Source organism: Podarcis melisellensis (assembly GCF_964234715.1).
Source record: "Podarcis melisellensis genome assembly, chromosome: 7".
Classification (NCBI taxonomy): domain Eukaryota; kingdom Metazoa; phylum Chordata; class Lepidosauria; order Squamata; family Lacertidae; genus Podarcis; species Podarcis melisellensis.
The window spans coordinates 40,566,036-40,588,741 of record NC_138539.1 but is presented as its reverse complement, the minus strand read 5'-3'; the positions used below and the strand labels follow the sequence as shown (position 1 = coordinate 40,588,741).

Sequence of the window (22,706 nt, the reverse complement as noted above, 5' to 3'; positions counted from 1 at the left end):
ATAGGAATTCAGGCAACATGAATGAGGTCTATTTGAGATTTTTATTATTACTCTAATAATTTGTTTTTGCAGCAAGAAAAAATAGGTGCCGCAGGGGGAAATCTCTTTAATCCTAATGAAAGTGAAGTAATTATGCTTTTAGGACATGTAGTAATATAATGACTGTGAGTTTTGTAATATGCTTGAAACTTGTTATATCCAGTTTATGTATCACTTTAGGGCAAAAAATAAATTGCTGCTTATGAAAAGAGTGTAGAACTGTTGGGAACATCATTTGTGATGTGAACAAAATTATAAAGAAAGACTCATGCATCTGAATGAGTCAAAAGTTGGAAGTGGCTAATGATCTGACATACGGGTCAAAGAATATTTTGAGGAAATAGTTTTATTGACAGGAGGTAGGTGTTTTACGTATGTGAAAAACAGACTGGTAAGAACTAACCTTGGCTACCATTTATTGTAAGTGAGAAAAGAGTTTAACCATGAGACTTGGTTCAGAAAATACAGTAAGCCAAACGCTAACACGGGTTTGGCTTTTCTGCAGAAGAGCCAGTATTATTATTATCATTTAAAACCCACATAAATAGTAAATACAGGCTCATATGGGGAAATATTTTTATGAGGATGACATCTTGTGGATACTGCAGAAAACTTGCATGTGTGAACTGTGTTGAGACTATCACAGGGATGGCCCAAATTCATTCATTCATTCATTCTTTCTTTCTTTCTTTTAAAACGAAATTCTAAGATTAAGGAAACGGTTTGTGTTTAAGAGGCACCCAATGTAAATGTACCAGGAAGGTTTTGGGTTTTTTTTCTCAATTGTTTTCAATTGTGCAGCATTGTGTTGGTCTGCTGAATCATATGTACATATTCAAAACATACATGAAGCAATTACTTTGTTTTCTCAGTTAGAAAGTTAAATAAACTGCAAGATTGATGGCTGCTAGAAAGCATACCACTTTGAACAATTTGGGCAACTCTGTCGAGTACATTAAACATTTTCCATTTGAAATGGTAAACATTGAATGAAAATCAATTCTGCAGTGAAGGCCACAAGTAGCATTTCCAAAACATCTTAATGTGTTTTTATTTTCCCCAGGTGCTGCCAAATCCAGTCCTGCTTCAAAACCGGGCTCTACACCGTCTCGTCCATCATCAGCAAAAAAGACACCACCAAGCAGCTCAGCATCCAAATCTGATAAAGATTTGGAGACACAAGTCATACAGCTCAGCGAACAGGTAACGTGCTTAAGCCACCAAATGGGAAGCTACCATTTGCCCAAGTGTTTTAGTGACATTTCCTAGGTTTCCAAACAAGGTGATGATAGTGTGTCTTTCCTGATAGCTAAATGAGTTCTAACAGCATCAAACTTGGCAAGTGCAGCAGAGTTGTCCAGCTCTAGCCCAGCTGTCACAGAAAAATGTCTTAATGAGAAAAGGGAAACAATATGTCTTGCATCTTTCCTTCCTTACTCACATTTATGTCCATGTTGACCCTCTAGAAGTTCATATATTCTTGCCTGGAATATCAGTTGTGAAAGAAAATACTTACAAGTACATATAGCACTAGTTTAAACACTGTCTTAAATGGTTATTGAAGGTAGTGGTGATTAATTGGGAGATAGACACTTGTTTTTCAGAGTGTAAGAGTATAAATTCAATTCTATTTGTGTTTATGGTATGTAGGTATGTAGTGTCCCTAACAATTGTGCAGACTGACAAATGCAGCATATCCAGTGTTAAGAACTGCTGTGTTTTTGCAGGTACATTCATTAAAACTTGCACTTGAAGGTGTGGAGAAGGAAAGGGATTTCTATTTTGGAAAGCTAAGGGAGATCGAGCTTCTCTGTCAAGAACATGGGCAGGAAAATAATGACCTTGTCCAGCGGCTAATGGAAGTTCTGTATGCTTCAGAAGAACACGTAAGTCCAAGGCAACCACTTGCATTTTTCATTACATGAGGAGTGTAGAAGATGTGAGCCACTCATGTGTCCACTGCCGCATTTCCCTGTCCACTTTTTATGTGCCTGACTGCCATTGCTGGGTAAGCCTTGTATGGGGCGGGGAAGTACTCACGAGTCACTAGATATACTCTGGACTTATACATGTCATCAGAGAGGTACCATATTCATGGAAATTGTTAACTGAGTGTGTTCATATCTGTGCAATGCAGCAGTTTATCCATCCTTCAGCAAGCACAAGCATGTTCAAGAATAATTAGGGGTAAAGTGACCAGGCAAATACTGTGCAAACTGACCCTCTGGTATCAAGAGCTTGGAGAGGTGTCAACATCTTGTGCTAGTATACCGAGATGACTCCTTTCCAGGAACATTCTGGGTGTATTCCAAACACTTTAACTGTAAGCTTCTGCTTTATATCTTAATTCCTTCAATCTGCTGTGGAAGTGGATTCATTGATTCCGATGATCCTTAAAACAGTAGCACATCTAGTTAAAGAAGACAGCTTCGTTTAGCTATGTTAAGCAATTAAAGCAGCATTTTGCCGTGTCCCTCTTTCTGTGCAGTCTACCTCCTGTTCTTAACTGCATGTGTGACCATGTCTGGAGATGATAAGCAGATTGCATTCACAAGTCATGAAAAAGTGCAGGTGCAGCCTGAGACAGAGTAGTTCTCGAAGCCTCTTTTGGCTAGCGAGTATAATGTAAATGTGATTAACAGATAGATGGTTAGATGTCTAGAACACAAAAGGGCACAGCACCCATGTGTGAAGACTTTCTATAGATTCAGCAGAGCTCTGTGTTTCTACCTCACCCAGCCTCCAGTTGGTCTTCTGTGAGTTCCTTTCATATCTATAATAGCTTGCGCTGAGTGGAAGCTGGATGGAAGGGAAGATCTGATTGGGATAAGAGAGCTGTGCCCAGACCACTCATTCATTCTAAGAGCCTTCTGCATGTGTATTGGCAGAGGAATGGTGCACCCAGTGCCAGATTTACGTATAAGCTAAACAAGCTATAACTTAGGGCCCCACTCTCTTGGGGGCCCCACAAATTTTTAAAGGGGAAAAAACTGGATGTACATTTCCAAAATATAAGATAAAAAACAAATAAAATAAAGCCTACATACAGCAGTAGTGTTTTGTGTTGTGCAGGCTCCTATGATGGGCCCCACAAATTGTTATTTGCACATTTGTTGTGTGCAAATGGCTTTAAATACCTATTAGGTCCATAAATTACTATATAGCATTTATTCAACACAAGAAACAGCAACAATTTGTTCTTGACAAAGGACAGCTGGACATATAAAGGGCCCCATTACCTTCAGTAGCTTAGGGCCTCATCAAACCTAAATGCATCCTGTAATATTACTACTTGTGTTTTACTTGAGTTCCAGAGCAAGGTTCACCCATGTGCACCACAACCCAGGTTCTTCTTTATTGAAACCTGTGTAAAACTATCTCAGGCATAGGCAAACTCAGCCCTCCAGATGTTTTGGGACTACAACTCCCATCATCCCTAGCTAACAGGACCAGTGGTCATGGATGATGGGAGTTGTAGTCCCAAAACCTCTGGAGGGCCGAGTTTGCCTATGCCTGAACTATCTTTACCCTAGTGAGGGGCAGTACAGAGGTGTTCTTTAACTTTGCATATTCTTCTCCTAGTTGCAAGCATGCCAGTCTTTGAGCTAAATACCCAGATGTAAATGGTCTGAAATGCCACAAGCAGGAAGTGGATTTTTCGTTGGATAAAGTGCTTTAAATCTTTTACAAGGATATAATTTTGTCTCTGTATACAACCCTCAGTTCTCTTAAGCTTCAAAAACAAGTACTGCCAATTTGGAAAAATGCATTCACTTAAATGAAAATGTTCCATTGTGTGTATGCGTTGGTGGTGGTAGTTGTTTAAATAGCATCTCATCCCTATTCATATTCTGCAGATGTACCACATCAATGAAAAAACATTATCAATTATTTTTTCTTTTTCAAAACACACTTCTGTTTCATTTATCTGGATTGGAGAAAAGGTTATTGCATAATGATTGAGCACAATCTTTGCATGCAGAAGGATCTGGTTTAATCCACAACATCTCCATCTATCTGAAGTTGTTTGTTACCCCTCTGGGCTGTTCCTTTAGTGCTATTTAAAAAAAGAAGCTGATAATCTTTTTTGATGGTTATGTGATCTGGCCTTTCTCGGATAGTGCAACCAGTAGGGGGATGCCATATAAGCAATCAGATTTGTTATTTGAGATTGTAACAAAGCCCATTCAAGGTGTGGGGCAGGTAGGATTTGAATGTTGGTGTTTTATAAAGGGCAACACATCAACTTGCATTTAATGAAATAAAGGTGAGGATTTCTGGTTCGGCCACTGTGCCTCAGCACTAACCTTCTCCACAGCTACCTATTTGGAATTTAAAGGCTATTGAAACTTTAGTAATTATCTTCTTTCCCATACATAGTCCTGGGGTCTGCATTAAATCAATAATTGAATAATGCTGATATTTTCTGGTTTTAATAATCCTTTGGTTCATTTAAATATAAATTTAATATCCACCATTTTTAGCAGACAAGGCGGGGTGGTAAATCTCATTTTGGTATTTTCAGTATATTGTTGACTTGGCTAAGGCTTCACACACACACTCATTCAATGGTTGCAATTTTTCGCCCAACACACAGGACAGCCACACAGATGAACATGAAGCTGAGGACCAGGTTCATGAACAGCCCCAGCAGCAGGAGGAATACTGAAAAAGCCTGGCACATTTGCTACTTTTTAATTTTGTGTGGGAACTTATCTTCTGAAGAATGGAACGTGTGTGGCCTCAGACTTGAAACCAATCACTCTCAGTCTGCCATTAACATAAATGTACCATAGTGAGTGTCAGCCAGCAGCTGCATTCTGTACCCATCCTTTGCCAACATGTGTTTGCAGAAGTCTCCTTTCAGGATATGCACCTGAGAAGGTCTCCGGGCTCTGTCCCCATTTTCTACCAATGCAACTTCAAATATTTGGCTGCTTGAGATTTGTTCAGCTTTTAAAAATATATATATATATAAAATATATATTTATTTTTTTTCCTTTTGTCTTAAGTATGATACATTTGTAATTTGTTCAAAACTATTTATATGGGCATCTCTTATGACAAAAAGTACTGTTCCGTTCGATTTCTCCAATTTCGTGGTAATTTTGGCCTTTAACAGGGCATAAATTTGGTCAGACTGTGCAAAGGAGAGGAAACTATTGAAACCACACTCAAATTATACTGGTCCCCGTCTTTTATCACAACACACAAGCGAGCAACTTTTTCCTTTTTTTTATTTTAAAAAAGCAGAACTGTAACCCTCCTGATGTTGTACACCAAAGCATGTTAGAAATCTACACAGTATATGTTTTATTTCGGAATATGCATACATGCCTGCCTAATTCTTACACTGAGAGCTCTGTGACACTTTCCTTGCTACTGTAAATGTTCTTTCCCCCCAATTCCATATTCAGTGTCTTGTTGGTTCAAGCATTCGTGAAACTTTCACCACTGTAGCTGCACCTGCAGATTTCACTTGACTACAAACTTCCACTGCTGGAAATGGCAATTATGTGAATCAACCACTTTCCTCTTACTCATGTGTACATGAAATTGGGGGGAATTTTTTTTTTAATTGTAGGATTGGACATGCCAAAACATGAAGTCTTTATAGTCTTCTTTGAAATTTATTGTTCACCTCTTTTCCATACAGATGCTAGTGCCACTTTTCAGGCTTAGCCTGGGAAGTAAAGATACATTACCCCGAGACGCAAAACAGGAATGGTTCTGTGGTCTGCGACTCCTGAAAGCATTGGCAGAATGCAGGAACAAAGTGTTAGTTTACAGAATTGTTTCATTGCCACCGGTTTTAAGATTACCTTTATTTATCTTGCAGTTAGATGGTGACATTTTTGTAGTAGAAAAATAGCAAACCACGTATTAAAACATTCCTTATTTCCTAAACTTAAATTGCACATTTTCTTAGTCCAGTTGTAGGTTTATTTGTTTTTATTTATTTGTGTGGGGGGGGGGGGTTCCCTTGCTACTTCATTCCTCATCCTCAGTTTGATATTTGACTGGTTATTTGGCTAGGCAAGTACAGCAACAGAAATCTAATGGAATATCAACCTGCAGGCTACAAATACTGAAGGTGTCCAAGTAGCCTTATGAACTCCAGAAGATGAGCGCCGCATCCCATAGTCGCCTTTGACTGGACTTAACCATCCAGGGTTCATTTACCTTTATCTTTACCTTTTCATTGATTCAAGCAAGAAGCTCTCGCATCTTTAAATTGCTCCCTTTATGCAGTAAAGTGACTCATATGTAGTCATTCAGCTCAGGCAGCATGTATAATATGGTTAAACATTCGAAGAAATGTTTGCATCTCCTTAGCTTAACCCCTTTAGCTCAACAGAGCTGTAATCAATCTCTTCATATTGGAAATATTTACATCTTGCCCCCCTTATCCCTTTCAACTTTATCACCATGAAAATCAATGTGCCCCCCTTTTTAACCCTACCCTTTCTTAATTGTTCAAAGTGATTTGGTTTCACTTAAAGGCTTTATACATAAGACAATAAAAGAACAGTTACTTTCAGAAGGATGTAGTATGCTATAATGATGCAGAATGGGGGGGGGGAAGCATATTCTGTTTTACAGTGCCCACAATTGTATTATTACTTCTAGTCTTGCTGTCTCTCAAGATTCTAGTTTTGCTGTTCCCAAAATGCCCATTGTGATCAAAAGGAAGATTGGGCAGTTCCAAGTTTCCTGAACCAGCCTTTAAGCACCCAGTCATTGTCACAAATGCAGTTGTATCCGTTTCATTTTTCCTCTTGAGCAAATTTTCAGATCACTTCCTTTTGAAGTGCTTTCTGGGCTTTTCTGGGTTTCTTTGTTCCCCGAGAGTTCCCATCAAAGCCTCTTTGCCCCCTAGTCCTGTCACTTAGCTTCTATGTGTGTATGTGTGTGTGAAAGGGAGGGGGGTGGACTGTGTCTGATTTTCTTCTGTTGTTTTTGTATAATCGACCTGTGGGGCAGTTTCACTCTGCCACTTTTTTGTTAGGAGACAGAAAGTGGCTGGCCTAGGAGGCAGGAGGATAGTCATTTATAATGTACACAAATATATATAGGAGCCTGATCTGCTCAGTTGTGCTGAGGGGAGTGAGAGACTCTGGAAAGGGAAAGAGGACAACCCCCACCGTGGTGAGTAACCCTGTTATTCCGTTATGGTTTTAATATGCATTTGTAATTACTTTTACTAAATAGCACACCATAAAGCTTTGGTTATATATTAAATGTAAACTGAAAGGAATGTAAACATATGTATTGTTAATTATAAATAGATAAGTAATGACTTAATAGATGCAAAAAGTCTTATTCAGATGTATCAATCATTTTACGTTACCCACCAATTGTCGCATGATAGAGTAGACTTTTTTTGGTCTCTGAATATGTGAATAACTTGACTTGCGTTATCTTTTTACATATTTAATAAAAAAAAGTATATGTTACAAGGTGCCTAGCTCAATAGACTTTCATGAGGCTATATGTGTTCTATTTTCTAACAGATAAACCGGTTTCATTCAGGTACTTTGAGTTGGGTTAAAGCCAAGTACTTTTAAAGTAAAAGGCTATCTAATCCATGTACATGTCTTTCTTTCCATCACATTTTGAAACAAAGCAAACGGCAATAAAAATAAATTGCTCCTGAATCTACTGTGAACATATTAAGAAACACAGACTGAGAGATGGAATGCAGTCCAAAGCTCCACAGAAGAAGGCACAATGCATTTCCAGAACCGCAGGTGGACATAAATGCACACAGGAGGAAAGTGTGTTGGGACAGTCCTTAAGAGGGTAGCAGCTGGGCCAAGTCTTGAACATATGGAAGCCTTGCATGTGTCCTGGCCCTTCTGAGTATACAAGGTGCCTCTGTAGCAGAAGAAAATATTTAGTGCATGCTCACACTAGAGTGTTATATTTTAAACACTCATTTATTTATTAAAGCCAATACAATATATCACTGTTTTAATGACCTCCTCCAAGATGGCCTTGATTTTGGAGTTTAGCCATTCACATCAACATCTGGTGAAGCTTCCAGAAACATTTACACAAAGCAGGTCATGTGTTCTGTGAAGGGCCTAATCAAGTTCAGAAGGAACTTCCTGGTTACTATCCGAAGGAGGCTTTGGGGCTTTCATCCTTTCTCTGTCCATTAATGCTGAATTAAATAAGGTGCAACAATAATTGTTCCATGTGGGAAAGTCAACCCTACGGCTCCAGTTCAATGCTGACATTTTATTAGAACTTTTACAGGTAATTAAGAACTGGCAGGAAAGCTCACTGCTGTTTCACTCCAAGAGGAAATACCTACTTGAAATTGTTCTCCCCATTTTAGCCCCCTCCGTTACCAAAGGTACTTCTTGTTTCCTTACAGGTGACAGAGGAAATGAGTTTAATATTACAGTATTAATATTAATCAAAGTAAGTGTGCTTAAAGTAGATTTCACTAAGTTGGGTCCAGGCTTCCTACCAGCAAAAGCAGGTCCTGCTCAGGGCCTGATCCACTGGCTGATTGAGAGGATGTAGGATTCTATTGCATGCATTAAACAATATGCTCTTTATAATGCAACTTTACACATGCAATCAAGCCAGAATCATTGGAAAATAACATGAAGTTAATTTCACAATAATATATTATTCTAGTGATCGCTTAAACACTAGCTGCTCCTTGCTGAGAATCTGGTACACTTGTTACAACCTCAAAAGGAATGGAGGAAAGTGTGAATGATTTATTTGAGACCCAGCAAGATCAGCCTGGACAGGTTGAGGTGGAGATGTAAGACTAGGGAGTTGTGTTGGTGCGTTGTTACTTATTTGAAACAAAGTCCCACAAAACAGATTAAGAAAACTCATTTCAGGACTGAGCTGCATTTGAAGAGTGGAAGGTGTACCATTTGAATATATTTTGTCTAATGTCAGTGCTGCCAGCTCCTTCAGATGACCTGTTTCTTGATCATTCAGCACGATTTGCTTGCAGAAGATTTAAAAACCTAGACTATGTCCAGTTTTCATTGAGTATTTGTTAGATTTGCTTACAGGCAGTTGCAGTGACAATGAGACCTTGCATTCATGCTGATTTGCTTGTGGATTTTTTTATACATCTTCCCATTATTTATTTATCCCACACTTTTCAATACATTTTCCTGTCACTTTCCAAACAGCAAAAAAAAAATTAAAAATCCTTTTTAAAAAAAGTGCATTTGTTGCACCAAGGCAACCGATTGTTTGAATCCACTTTCTGCAAACCTAAAATTCAAAATAATGACAGGCTGAAGGCACCCTCTGTTTTTGTCCAAATTCGTGAATATTATACTTTCTGAGTATCAAATAAAATAAATATAGCATGTAGTATTATGAAAACATAAAACAATTTGAGATAATTTGATAATTTATTGCATCATTTCTGTATAGTCTTTCTTAATTTAAGACGTACAGTATATAGCAAATGGATATACTTAAGCACCAATAATTTGTGATGATGAAACCATTTGACATGAGTTTTTAATTTGCAGAAGAAAGGGATAGCAGTTCCAGAAGAAAAACTAGGGATAGGGCAGAAACAGCCAAAATATCTCACTAGCAGGACCCAGTGGTCAGGGATGATGGGATTTGGAAACTTCAGCTGGTGCCGAATTCCGTGGCTGGGTTGCTCACTGGAGCAAGATGGTTTCAGCATATTCCACGGATCCTGGTCCGACTGCACTGGCTACCAATTAGTTTCTGGGCCCAATTCAAAGTGCTGGTTTCGACCTATAAAGCCTTAAATGCCTCAGGACCACAATACTTCAAGGACTGCCTCTTTCCATATGAACCTACCCGGACCCTGAGATCATCTTCTGAGGCCCTTCTTTGTATGCCTCCTCCATGAGAGGTCCGGAGGGTGGCAGCACAAGAACAGGCCTTCTCTGCAGTGGCTCCCCGTCTGTGGAATGCTCTCCCCAGGGAAGTCCGCCTGGCGCCTTCACTATACACCTTTAGGCGCCAGGCAAAAATGTTCCTTTTCAACCATGCCTTTGCCTGACTTGATCTGCATTCTATACCCTTTTTTAAAATGCTGGCTCTTTTGGGGTTTTTTTTAATTGGGTTGTTGCATTTTGTTTTGATTTTATGTATTTGATATTTTATGAGAACTGCCCTGAGACCTTCGGGTATAGGGCGGCATAGAAATTAAATATAAATAAATAAATAAATGATGGGAATTATAGCCCCAAAACAGCTGGGGCCCCAAGTTTGGGAAATCCTTAATTAGTGAAAGCAAAAAGGAACAGTCCTCAGGATGATCTGCAATATCAGCTATAGAATCACATCTTAAACCCTTTTAGTTAGAGCTTCTGATAATTTGTTGCTTCACTTTGAATACACCTACATTTTGTTTTTGTTTTTTTTAAGGTGTTTTATTCCATATTTCTACAAAAATGTTATATTTGGTAGTGTTGATTCTGTGCGTGTGGCATTGTTTCTTGTTCACTTCTTGTAGATGTTGAAATGTTGGCTCAATTTTTCACTTAGAAACATAAAAATAATGGACATCTTTATTAGAAAATGGAATGTATATATCAGCCAATAGCCAAACTGTTCTCCTAATCACGTAGCATTAAAGGAACTTTAGATAAATGCTACTGTCCTCATTGAAATCCTTCTTTACAGAAAATATGTTAATGAGGTAGAATGGTTAGACAAGACGGAAGGAAATTAGCTTCTGTTATCTATGCAAGCATAAAATTTGACCCAAATAAATCTCTGTTAATAATTGTGATACTAATGTGTGTTGCTTTGGCTTCTTCCGCTGTTGCTTGACTTGTACAGCAGTGATAATTTGTTTTTCCAAGGAAACTTTTCCACGTATTCCACGTAAAATATCTATCTGTTAAGATCAATCCCAAAGAAATCATTAGTGTAAACAAGCTGGTGAGTGTCATTATCACAAAGGAGCATTAATCTAGTTTGCCAAATTGATTGGTTGATTACATTAATATCCTGTCTTTCCTCTAGGAAACGCAATGCACATGGGTAACCAGGCAGTCTCAAATCCTGATGTGTTTGAGAATGCCAATGACTGTTACTGCATGGATACAGAAATTGGACCAAGGGAAGCACTGGTAGAATGTATCCCTCTTCCCAGGTATTTGGTGAGAGGAGAACTTGTTGCCTTAAAATTGTTTCTAAGCAATGTAAAACTTTGTCATTTCACCCTTAATACCTGTCCTCCTGTACTGAGCAATTAATTAATTACTTGCATTTTTGCACTAAGGTGCCTCTAAGCAACAATAGAAACAGAAATAATAGAAACAACAAGCCATGTTTGAAGGTCAGCTAGCAATAATTACTTTTTAGGGTGCAACAAACCGCTTTCCATAGTTCAGATGTAATGAAAAGCCAAGGCCTCCTGATAGCTAATCCCACTTTTGCCAGAGTGGGAGCAAAGAAGGAGTGATTGGTTTGCATGCACAAGCGAGGGGCTTTTCATGGAGTTTGGTCTATTATGTGTGGACATGACACATGACCCAGAAGCTACATTTCTTTCTATATATTCCAAGACTTTATCCACCAAGGAGAAACATTGACCTTAATACTTGGCTAGCTGCTCTATAATGCCTGCAATATTGCTTCTAATAAAGCTGCCTATTTTACTGCAATTGTTGCCTTTTGGGAAAGAATTTGGGACATTCATGACACATATAAATAGTTACATAAAAAAACCAATCAGCAAAGATTATGACTGATTGGGTTAGAGATGAAAGCAGTCTCTCTCAGTTGTATTTTTATCCTCTGGAGAACCACATTTCTTTGATGACCCTGGTCAAATAAAGCAGCAAAAGCAAATGATATATGCCAAATCTCATTCTTGGTGCTGTCCTACTTTTCCTTGCCTTTTCGAGAACTGCAAGTGAAACTGGTGTTTCCTTTACCACTTAACCTGACTTTTATTTCAACAGTGCATATTGATAATGTGCCAGATAGCCAACACAAGATCTGAATTGCTTCATTGGCTTATTGCTCCATTGACTCTTGTGATCTACACAGCAACAACTGGATTTCAAGGCAGATTGGAGGAAATAATACTTGCTGCATTTCCATTTTTGTTGTTGCTGCTCATATCCACTATGGAGTCTGTGTGGTAAAATATGAGCTTTTATCATAATTACTAATAAATACAGATGGCATTTTAAAAGTATGGAAATACGTTTCTGACTGCCTTCAGAAAGAATCTGGGGACTAGACAAAATGAAAAGGAATAATGCCTTCCATTTTGGGGGATGTGTGGCTACCTGCTATTTTTCCTTTTAGTAACTAAGCATCCTTGGGCTGCCTTCAGCTTGGAGGGGGAGGGCGCAATTTTTAAGAGGCCTGGAAGAGAAGTAGTAAGAATGTGACTCTTTGGGTTTATGAAATAAACTCAGGTTTTCAGTCATGTAATTTTTTCTAACACAACAGTAGTCATTTCTGTAAATCATTGCCTTGAAACACACATTTTACTGTAAAATCCACAGTAAATTGCTGCCTAACAAGGAACATCTGCCAGTATTTATTCTCTTGCAAACATCTCAACATTATTGGCTCAGATATGTCTGGATAGTATCAGGAGCAGGAAATGCCAAAGCAAGTTTTTCTTATTGAGGAACATCGCCTGAACTCTAGCAAAAAGCATCCACTCAGTATGAAAATCATTCTGTAATAAATCTTGTCTTGCTTTAAGCAAGGCTGGATGCAAGTTCTAAAGTGTGCTTATGTCTGGAGGCATAATAGGTATACAAATAAAAGTAATGTTTAAAATTTGCGGTGTAATGCAATCTAGAAAAGTTATATCCACAGCAGCTTTTGTGTCTTTAGTTTTAAATATTTGAAAATAATATAACTATATATAACATGATACTTTGGCTAGATATTCAAACTATGGTGACTCTTCTCTAAGACAGGGATAGAGAAATTTGTAGCCCTCCAGAGTCTCCCAAATTTTGTCAGCTTCAGCCGAGAGAGCCAATTGTCGGGGATTATGGGAGGTATAGTCCAACAGCATTTGGAAGAACACACATTTCCCCAACCCTGGTCCAGGACTAGATTACTAGTATTTTGTGATTTTATCTTGTGAACCACCCTGAGACCTGCAGGTATAGGGTGGTATACAAATGTTGTTGTTAATAATAAATAATAATAATAATAATTTGCCTATGTGGTGATGAACATTAGTGTTTTTGTTTCTTTCATTTTATTTTAAACAACACTTTCCCCGTAGTGATTTGCAACAAAATGCATCCAAAATAATAAATAATAGTAAAAAAAGATTCAGCACACTCTGCAGAAACAGTTGGGTCTAATAAATAGGTCATTCACACACTTCTAAAAAGGAGATCCTCTATTGAAGTTGTGAAGAGCAAATGCCCTAATGAAAAAAGGCAACACACAATACCTCTGAAGACAGATCTTAAAGCAGAAGAGATTATTTGGAGGAGCTGCTCTACTAGTAAGAAACCCTGCCATGTCTTATATTTATACCTTGGCTCTGTTTAAATGCATATGAATGAGTGAACCTGCAGACACACTAGTTTTAACCAGCCATTGGTGGTAGTAAAAATATGATAAAGGAGTTATTACAGCTTAGTGTAATAATCACTTACTGAACTACATACTGAATCACCTACTGAACTACATACCTGCTATATACAACAGTTCAGCTGCTGTGGGTATTATTTCAATTAGGTAAGCATCCAGATAAATATTTTAAATAATAGATTACCCCAGATCTATAAACAATTCAGTGAAGTAGGTACATCCTGATGAATTACAAAACAGAGCACAGGAATCACCTCTTTTATGTCAAATGAGGAAACCCAGTGAAATGTCAGTTGCAATAAACACAAAGTATTGGGTTGTATTCAACATTAGTCATACTCAGGGTAGAACCATAGAAATTATGAACATGACTAACTTGTTACTTTAAATGAATCTATTCTGAGTAGTCCTGGGTGATATATTGATAAGCACCTCAGCTGCTGCGGTGAGAGGTAAGACAGTTTCATCCTGCGCCTTGTCAGCTGGGGCCAATGCAGCTTCTTTCATCACCACTGTTTATCACCAAACCACAATGTTTGGCTGGTGATACATGGCGATGTTGAAAACCTAACATCACCCAGACCTAATTCTGAGTAAAACTCCAACCATTGTTTCCAACAGTGAATTAATGCAGAACACTAGCCCTGAACCTTATAGCATTATGGTTATGAAACAGAACCAGGGTTGATCATAGACAGGAAATTGGAAAGAGGAAAAAGGGAAAAGGAGAGAATCCTAGCATCCCACATAGTGCAAACTTGTTGGGCCACAGCAGGCCAGCAACTAGCCAATACAGAACACACATGTTGAAACATTAAATACATTTCACTAAAAGGGAAAGCCAGAGGCATAATGACTGAAGTGGAAGAACATTACTTAAGTTGACATATCTGTGTGAATGTTGTAGAAATATGCAGCAGACTCAAAAGAGAAAACATATAAATGGCAATTCTTGATAATCTGGAATTCAGACTGGAGACCACAGATAGAAGGCTGAAATGGGCTTGGAGTCTTACGTTGTGCAGGCCGCATAGTGATTGCAAATGTGATAATCAAAGTTTATGGTAAGCCTCAGTAATATTAATATTTTTTTCTTTGTCACTCTACACATTGTTTATTATCTTAAGAATGTAATTACTCCTCATTCCCCCCTCCACTTCCCTAAAAATAAAAATAACAGCTGCACTATGTATAACATCTGGATGGTGTCCTGCAAAAATAAGAATCTCAGGTATTTTGAATACCTTCCTGTATGATTTTGAGCTTCCTGCTCTCAGAGTTGCCTATAGTCAATCCTACATATGGTTTCCATTAAGGAGAACCTTTGCAATAAAGCCTTGACTTACATACAGCAGTTAAACATCTGCACTGCATTAGGACAAGAGATGAGACAAAACCATGATGCTTGAGGTTAAATCTAAATTTCCTACTGCAATCCTAAAGTATGATTTGTTAAAAGAAAAGCAACCAAGAAGAGTAGAAATAGAACTTTAGACTAAAATTAGCAGTCAGAAAGTATTAGCTGCTCACTATTCTTTATATGAAGTGCAGTTTTTGACTAAGAAGAACACAATGACCACAACCATTCTGAAACAGAGTTCCCTCAATTCTCATTTGTTTTCTAAAGAAGGCAGGTGGAGTTCCTTGGGCTATATTAACATTTATTCCTGTGAACTATTCCTGTTGCTAGCACCTTTCTGAATGAGTGTTATCTTTAGCTATTGCTAACTCCCATATCTATCAACCAATTATCCATTTTCACCTTACACTAATGTGAAAAAATAAGAAAACTACTAATATCAGAAACATGCTGCTATGTGATTAGTATCATAATGCACAGGATGAGGAAAATGATGTTACTAACATGAGCAGAAACACATGAAGGTGGTAGAGTCAAAGGTGCCTCCCTTTACAGTCATCTACGGTACTTTAACAATCCATGAAACAGAGACAGAGCCTTAATAGACTAAGCAAATTATACCACCTCAGATTGCAGGCTAACATGTGAGACACATAGACAGTTCTAGTCCAATCTTCTCTCTAAAATGTCATGATGAAAATATACTTGCACTGTCTTTCAGATGGTACAGAATACGTACAGTACTATTACTACTACAACTATTACCTCACAGGATGAATAACTGAAGGAAAGAACATCTGAAGCAATCTTAATTCATATATTCTAGATTACAATGTTGAACTTCTGAATTCTTTGCTGGTACCTAGTGCATTTTTACATATGCAAAAATCCACAAAACTTTGCACTCAGATGCTTTTGACAAGTAGTGATCGCAGTAATAGGGGATCACTGTCAAATGTTCAGTAGTGACTAATAAATGTTACCCAATGACTACATGATGCCAATTAGTACTTAATGGCCCCCCATGGGGAGCCTGGGAAACAAACATGAAAAGTATGAGAGCCTTTTAATATTGCTTTGTTTTTCTTTCCTTTAAGATGCTAAGATAATAGAAAATGCCAATTTAACCTACTAAAGAAATAAATGTTTTTGGGATCATCATGGTAAATACAGTTTTGTATCCCTCGGCTTATATCCACAACTCAGAATGATCTATGTAAGCATCACTTCATTTCATGGCTATTGCACAACTTCAGTGGAGTGGTGTGGAATAAGAGCTCCATTAACTAAAGCATTTGGCTGCAGAATCAACCCAGCATTAACACAGTTAATTTATAAGTGAATGGGTAGTTTCAGTATGGCAACCTTGCTTCTGGCAATTAATTGGCCTGTGTGTTACCTTCCTTCAAAAGACTCCTCAAGATTCAGTGCTTCATCTTGGCTTTTCTAAAGCAAACTTCCTCCTTTCATCTATTTTCTCTTCTCCTTTTACTTAGACTTGCTTTTTACACTCCAAGCCTGCAGGGTCTATCTTTTATTTTTATCTGTGCACAGCACTCTGGCTATTCCTAGATGCTTTATAAATAATAAAAACAATAATTTACTCCTGCTGTCAGCAAAATTGCAATGATCAGTCTGTCTCTATTTTTTCTACAAAATGAATAACTACAAGGCATCAGTTTAATACTTCAGGGTGTTTTTACGTGAGGTTTGGATAGCTTTTCTTTAAATACAAACAAAAGCCTATACATTACTAGCACAGTGTACTAGTACTGTACTAATTGCCCTCCTGTACTGCAACAACAACACTCACATGTACCACAACAGAGAGTGGGAGGCTCAAAAGCACTTCAGTCCTTTTTTGTGAAAAGGGGTCATGCAGTGCATGTTTATTCACAAATAAGTCCCACTGCGCTCAGTGTGGCAGAATCACATGAAAATGTGCACAAAGTGCAATCTTGTTTTCTCCTTTCCACTTTCAATTTTCAAACAATATGGTACATGATCCCAATGTTCAAAGGGCCATTAATTTACCATGATGCAAATTGACTGAATCTGTGTCCTTCACCATGTGTTCTAACCACCGGTCCTTACATGAGGAAATTAATACAAGCCAAAAATTCAGCTCATTGTGGATTGGCCTACGAACCATGCAAATCAACTCTAAGAAAGGTGCTGTTGTTGTTGATTCAATTCGTTTTAAATTTGTAACAAATTTTATCTTCATCTAAAGGTCACAGGGTGGCTCGCAACAGAAAAATACAAAATGAGAATACAAAATATTTAATAAAACAAAAACTAACCAACAAACCCCTCCTCCCCACAAATACATTTAAAAAGCTATAGAATGTTAATCAGCTAACCACCTGGTTGAAGAGAAATGTTTTTGCCTGGCACCTAAAGATAGTAGATATGAAGGTAGACTATAGGGCCAATCTTGAATTTTGCAAAAATGAGAATGGAGGATATGGTGCGAAATACATTTATTTTTCTACTGATAGCCTTGGAAATATTATATATGTATGTATTTTCTCAGATAAATTACATTCCAGGCATAAGATTTTCCTCTTGAATGGTAATAACCATTGTGTCAAAAGGTAGACCGGAACAGCCTCCCTTAGAAACACATCTAATCTCCCTAGAGTACTGAAGGAAGAAAAGTTACATTTTCCTGCTTTGAAAAATTATTCACAGCTCTCTTGCACGTGAACCACTGAATCCATGTTGCAACCCTTGCATGATAGCAGAGTGTGCCTAAAGCTTGTTTTTGGTTGAATGCAAATGAAAAGAAGAAGATTCGCTTCTGGGGATTTTAAAGCTTTAACCAATCTTCCACAAATCTTCTTAGCATGAGGAGTGTGAAATAAAGCCTCCTCCATGGCTTAGCAAGTACAAGAAGGGTTGTTACTTTTCTTGTTAAATTAGCTGCCACATCTTTTAATGACAAGCAATAAAGGAAAGGTGCATTTCATGCACTACTCAGACAGCATAGTGGCAGCACCTCTCATGCACCACGCCATTTCTTGGCCAAGCAGCATGAATCTTTCTCAAGCACCTTATCAGTATAGTTCAGTTATGTTCTTTCCCAATCACCAAATCACATCCAAGTAGCTGTGCCATATATTAAACCATTGGATGGGTGCAGCACAAAAAACACACAAACAGCATAGTTTCTGCCAAGACAATTTATAACACTGTTGTAAGATAATCTCATAATGGCATAGTACAGTACATAGTTTACTGTGAATGTGCAAATGGCTCTCGCTTCACTTCTCCCCTAGTGGAAGTGACAAGCCATTATCCCTGGCTTAGCATTACATTTGAGCCAGGGATAAGTTAGCAACCATGGCTTGTTTGGAGTGGAACAATAAAACCAATCGCCAAACCAGGAAAACACTACTGGAAGAATGTTGGGGGTGGGGAGCTTGAGGAGCTTATTCCATGTGATTCCTATATAATGGAGTCACTATCATGTGACATCCCATGTATTAGATAGAAATTGCTGCTAAAACATGTCCCCGAGTAACAACTTGTTTCAAAGTGCATTGGGCTTGGAATAAATTCTGTTTCAACCTCAATAAAAGGAAGGCAGGCATTGGGCTTAAAAGAAGTAGCAAGGAGTTGGTCGGAGGAACTTTTCAGACAGCAGATAATGTTGCAAATGTAGAACAGGGCCTCCCCACCAGAAAAATGGGTATTGAAGTATTTGTAGGGTTCTCTCAATGAATTAATAAAAGAATTATTTATTTAGCAAAGGTCCAACCCACAAGTAATACAAAAAAGCATGTTTAACTCATATCAACACTTGAGGGGGGAGGACTTTTAATTTTTTAGAAATGGGGAGGGAGAAAATACCACCAATACCAGTTGAAAAGCAGATCCTAAAAGTGGTACAGGAAATTTGAGGAAGGGATTAAGGGGACTCATCTCCTTATCACTCATATTCCATCCTCTGCAAACTACAATTCTTCAATATATTTATAAAACTGTTTGTTGATAATACTACAAATGTACTGTTAAGGTGTTTAATTATATCCAAGCAATATAGCTAAAGTTTAATCAGACAATTAAAGTGAGCACAGCAGAGTGATATTAGTAGGAAAAGCATTCCTATTAAGTTCTTATAAAACATAACAAAGAGGAAAGAGGATATGTCACCCTTTTATTAAAGGCTCTTAGGTAGGATAAGCAATGCTAATGCCATTATCGGATAGAACAGGAATCCAGCATGCAACTTTAATTAACAATAAAGAATTGACACTCAATTTCCCTGGCACTAATCTAAAAGTTTCTTCTGTGTGGGCTAGGTGTCTCAGATCATACCATGAAACAAAATGCAAAGACTGCATTTATGCCTCTTGCATTTTCATCAACACACTGAGAATTCAAGCAATTATTTTATTAACTACATATTAAATGCTATTTTTCTAGAAAGAAGTATTGGAACTCACCATGATCACCTCTCTCATTCTCTAGAATGGCAATGACACACACCTGACAGGTGCTGGAACTGAGTTCTGGTTCGTTCCAGCTGAAGAAAGCCCTGCATATTGTTGCCGATGCATTACTCCCCTGGACATAGCTTGCTTGTGGGGATGGTAGCACAAAGGTTGTAGGTTTGATCCTCATATGGGACAGCTGCATATTCCTGCATTGCAGGAGGTTGGACTAGATGATCCTCAGGGTCCCTTCTAACCCTACAATTCTACGACAAGCATAGAATCATAGAGGAAAGGTTGCAACATTTGGGACTTTTTAGCTTAGAAAAAAGGTAAGAGGTGATATGAGAAAAGTTTACAAACTTCTGCATGATGTGAAGAAAGCAGGTAGAGAAAACCTATTCTCCCTTTCTCATAACAATAGAACTTCTGGACATTCAATAAAGCTGAATGTTGTAAAATTCAGGACAGACAAAGGGAAGTACTTCACGAAGTGCAGTATTAAACAATGGAATCCACTCCCAGAAAAGGTAGTGATGGTCTCCAACTTTGATAGCTTTAAAAGAGTCAAATTCATGGAGGATAAGGCTATCAGTGGCTACCAGGCCTGATGGCTCTGTTCCACCTTCCCTGTCAGAGGCAGTATGTCTCTATATGGAAGTTGTTGGGAATTGCAGGTGGACAGAGTGCTCTTGCTCTCGGGTTCTCTGCTTTTTCTCTCTCTGCTCCTGAGATAATGAAAAAGTCAGCATTTCTTTGTCTACTATGTATTTAGCATTTTGGGTCATCTTGCTAAATTTTATAATACAGGAGTTATTTTTCTTTTATGGAGATATGACAGAAGCCAAGTGGTAAGCATCTTAGAATCACAGAATCATACTGTAGAGTTGGAAGAAACACTGAGGATCATCTAGTCCCAACTGGTGGGAGACAGACCCCCTGCAATGCAGGAATATGCAGGTGTCCCTTATGAGGATCAAACCTGCAACTTTGGTGTTATCAGCACCACACTCTCACCAAGTCTGTGACTTTTTAAATTAGAATTGTGTCTTATTTATTTTGGAAAAGCTTCAAAAAATAGTTAGAGGAAATGTATTTGACCAGGAACTAAATAAGAAATTTCATATACTAGTAATACTGGAGAAATATTTCTGCACTTTTTATTAACAATAAAAAGCCCACTGCCTTATATAAGAGTCAGACGCTATAAAAGAGAATGTAATTTAACTTCATTTGATTTGTAGCACTCTGTAATACCTTTTTGATGTTTGAAACTGTCAGCATTGCAATGAGTCCCCTGATGTTCTGGTAGCTTTTACTCAAATACTATAATAATTACTGAACTATATTACCAGCAGTGCAATTCTTCCTGGCATATCACACTGTGCATAAATAATGAATATTTTATTTGTGCAGCAATCAGAAATTGTTGTGAAACCCATACATGAATTAAAATGTTTTTACTTTTTGTAATTTTTGCTTTTAAAAACCTGTGACATAATAGCAGACCCTTTCAGTCACCATCCTTTATGAAACAATTTATTCTCATACCCACCATATATATACTATATAAAGCAGTATTCTAAAGAGAATTTAGACTGAATCCATTCAGTTATTAATTCACTTGATGCCTGCTGTGAAGTCCACATACTTCCCCCTGCGGAGTGATAAATCTTTTTACACAGTGTCACTGAAAATGTTACTGAGATCATTCAATTCAAAACATATTTATTTGGAATTAGAGTCCATTGATTTCAGTGGAAACTATATTCAAAGCACTCCAGACTGAAACACATTACTTGGAAGCAAGTCACATCAAGTGATTTAACTTGAATTTGCTTTTATTCAGTAATACTTAGGATAAAGCCTATAGATAACGCATGTCTTAAATGATAACTGAAAAGGGACAAGGGGGAAGGATCTTCAGAAAACTAGCTCCCAAACCATTTATGCCAGGAGTAGCTAACATTTTTTGGTCAAAAAGCCACATTAATCCCTGACCAACTCTCAAGAGAACGCATTCCTCTTTTTTAAGCCTGAGCTCAACCTGAGCTTTGACCCACCTGTCCTCCCTGCAACTGTTGGCTACTCTTGTATACTTCTCCCTTGTGATTTCCCCTTTCTTCCATTTCTTATATGTGCCGTGATTTTCAAGCCACACCTGTGTATTTGAAATGATTGAAAAACTCAAAGAAACAGCATGAAGCATTAAAATGATTATGCTTACTATTTCAAACCCTTCAATTGTCCCTATTTTCCAGGGACATCCCTGATTTAGAGGTTATCAGAATGTCCCACTTTTCCTTAGAATGCTGCTGCTTCTGCCTGTGTTGCCCTTGCTATTGCCTCCATCACTGGCAGAATATTGGTGCTGGCATCTGCACCAATTTCAGGTGAGATCTTGCTGGAAATCAGCGCTGGCACGGCTTCTGTGCCACAGGCAAAGGCAGCAGGGCACCCACAGGGCTACTGCCTTAGGGGTTTCCGCTGTCTCACTCCACCAAATGTCTTGGCCAGCCCTGGGCCTGGTTACCTAGGGAGTTTCATGGCTCAGTAGCAAATTCAACTTTCCTCTCACAGTCTTAAGACTATATATACATTAGTGGCTCCATACAAGGTGAGGCTGCTGGATCCTGTTGCATTTCCAGTTGGTTTTTTTAAAAAAGTTATGTTGATATAACCACCATTGAGGAGGGTGGGGATGCCTTCACCTCATGTGTATTACTGGATTTATTTACTTGCACCAAACGTCATCCGCACATGTGCATCTGTTGCCTCAAATGTACACACCTCACCTCAACCGTGTTTTCAAATATACACACCTCACCTCAACAGAGTTTTCAAACCAAATGGGAAGGCTGTTTGAGGAGGGAAGCACCAAACAGCATTATTACTCAAGAAATTTCAGAATATGGATGGATTGTGGCCAGTGTCATGTGCACTCTGGGGCTGGAGTCAAAAACCGAAGGTGGCTAAGTGCATAAATACTGATTTAGCATCAATAAATAAGCCCTTATAATCTTTCTCACGCAAATATCTCCTAAAGCAGGTACCATACGGTTTCCTGTAAGAAAAAGAGAGAACCCGTATATAACTGCAACCGACTGGGAAAAATTTACTGGGGGCTCTGAAGCGATGTAATTGCGTCCCGTTATCTCAACGGCGAAGCCCGCGCGCACAATGCAGCTGATGAGGAGAACATACAGGGCGCATGCGCAGCGAGGGTAAAAGCCGTTGCGAGCGGGGTGCAGAACCTTGATGCTCGGGAGCCACCGTGCGGCGAGAGCGAGAAACGTCAGAAAGAGGCG

At 38.4% G+C, this 22,706-nt stretch overlaps 1 protein-coding gene and 1 long non-coding RNA gene across 5 annotated transcripts in view; one reads left to right on the top strand and one right to left on the bottom strand.

Annotated features, from left to right (window-relative positions):
- The window catches only part of MAPRE2 (microtubule associated protein RP/EB family member 2), an 85,113-nt gene extending 78,501 nt beyond the window's left edge, over window positions 1-6,612 (top strand). For all 4 annotated transcript variants that reach the window (XM_081918568.1, XM_081918569.1, XM_081918567.1 and 1 more), the window contains 3 exons: window positions 1,103-1,242; window positions 1,767-1,925; window positions 4,637-6,612. In XM_081918568.1, the coding sequence (XP_081774694.1) occupies window positions 1,103-1,242; window positions 1,767-1,925; window positions 4,637-4,708 (371 nt within the window). In that variant the 3' untranslated portion in view covers window positions 4,709-6,612. The remainder of the gene's footprint in view (window positions 1-1,102; window positions 1,243-1,766; window positions 1,926-4,636) is intronic.
- The window catches only part of LOC309373958, a 66,179-nt gene extending 43,563 nt beyond the window's left edge, over window positions 1-22,616 (bottom strand). Inside the window, exons 1-4 of the long non-coding RNA XR_014170308.1 lie at window positions 22,226-22,616; window positions 21,783-22,193; window positions 18,015-18,132; window positions 16,359-16,534 (exon numbers count right to left, since the gene is read on the bottom strand). This is a non-coding gene — a long non-coding RNA (uncharacterized lncRNA). The remainder of the gene's footprint in view (window positions 1-16,358; window positions 16,535-18,014; window positions 18,133-21,782; window positions 22,194-22,225) is intronic.
- Between the last annotated feature and the right edge of the window lie 90 nt (window positions 22,617-22,706).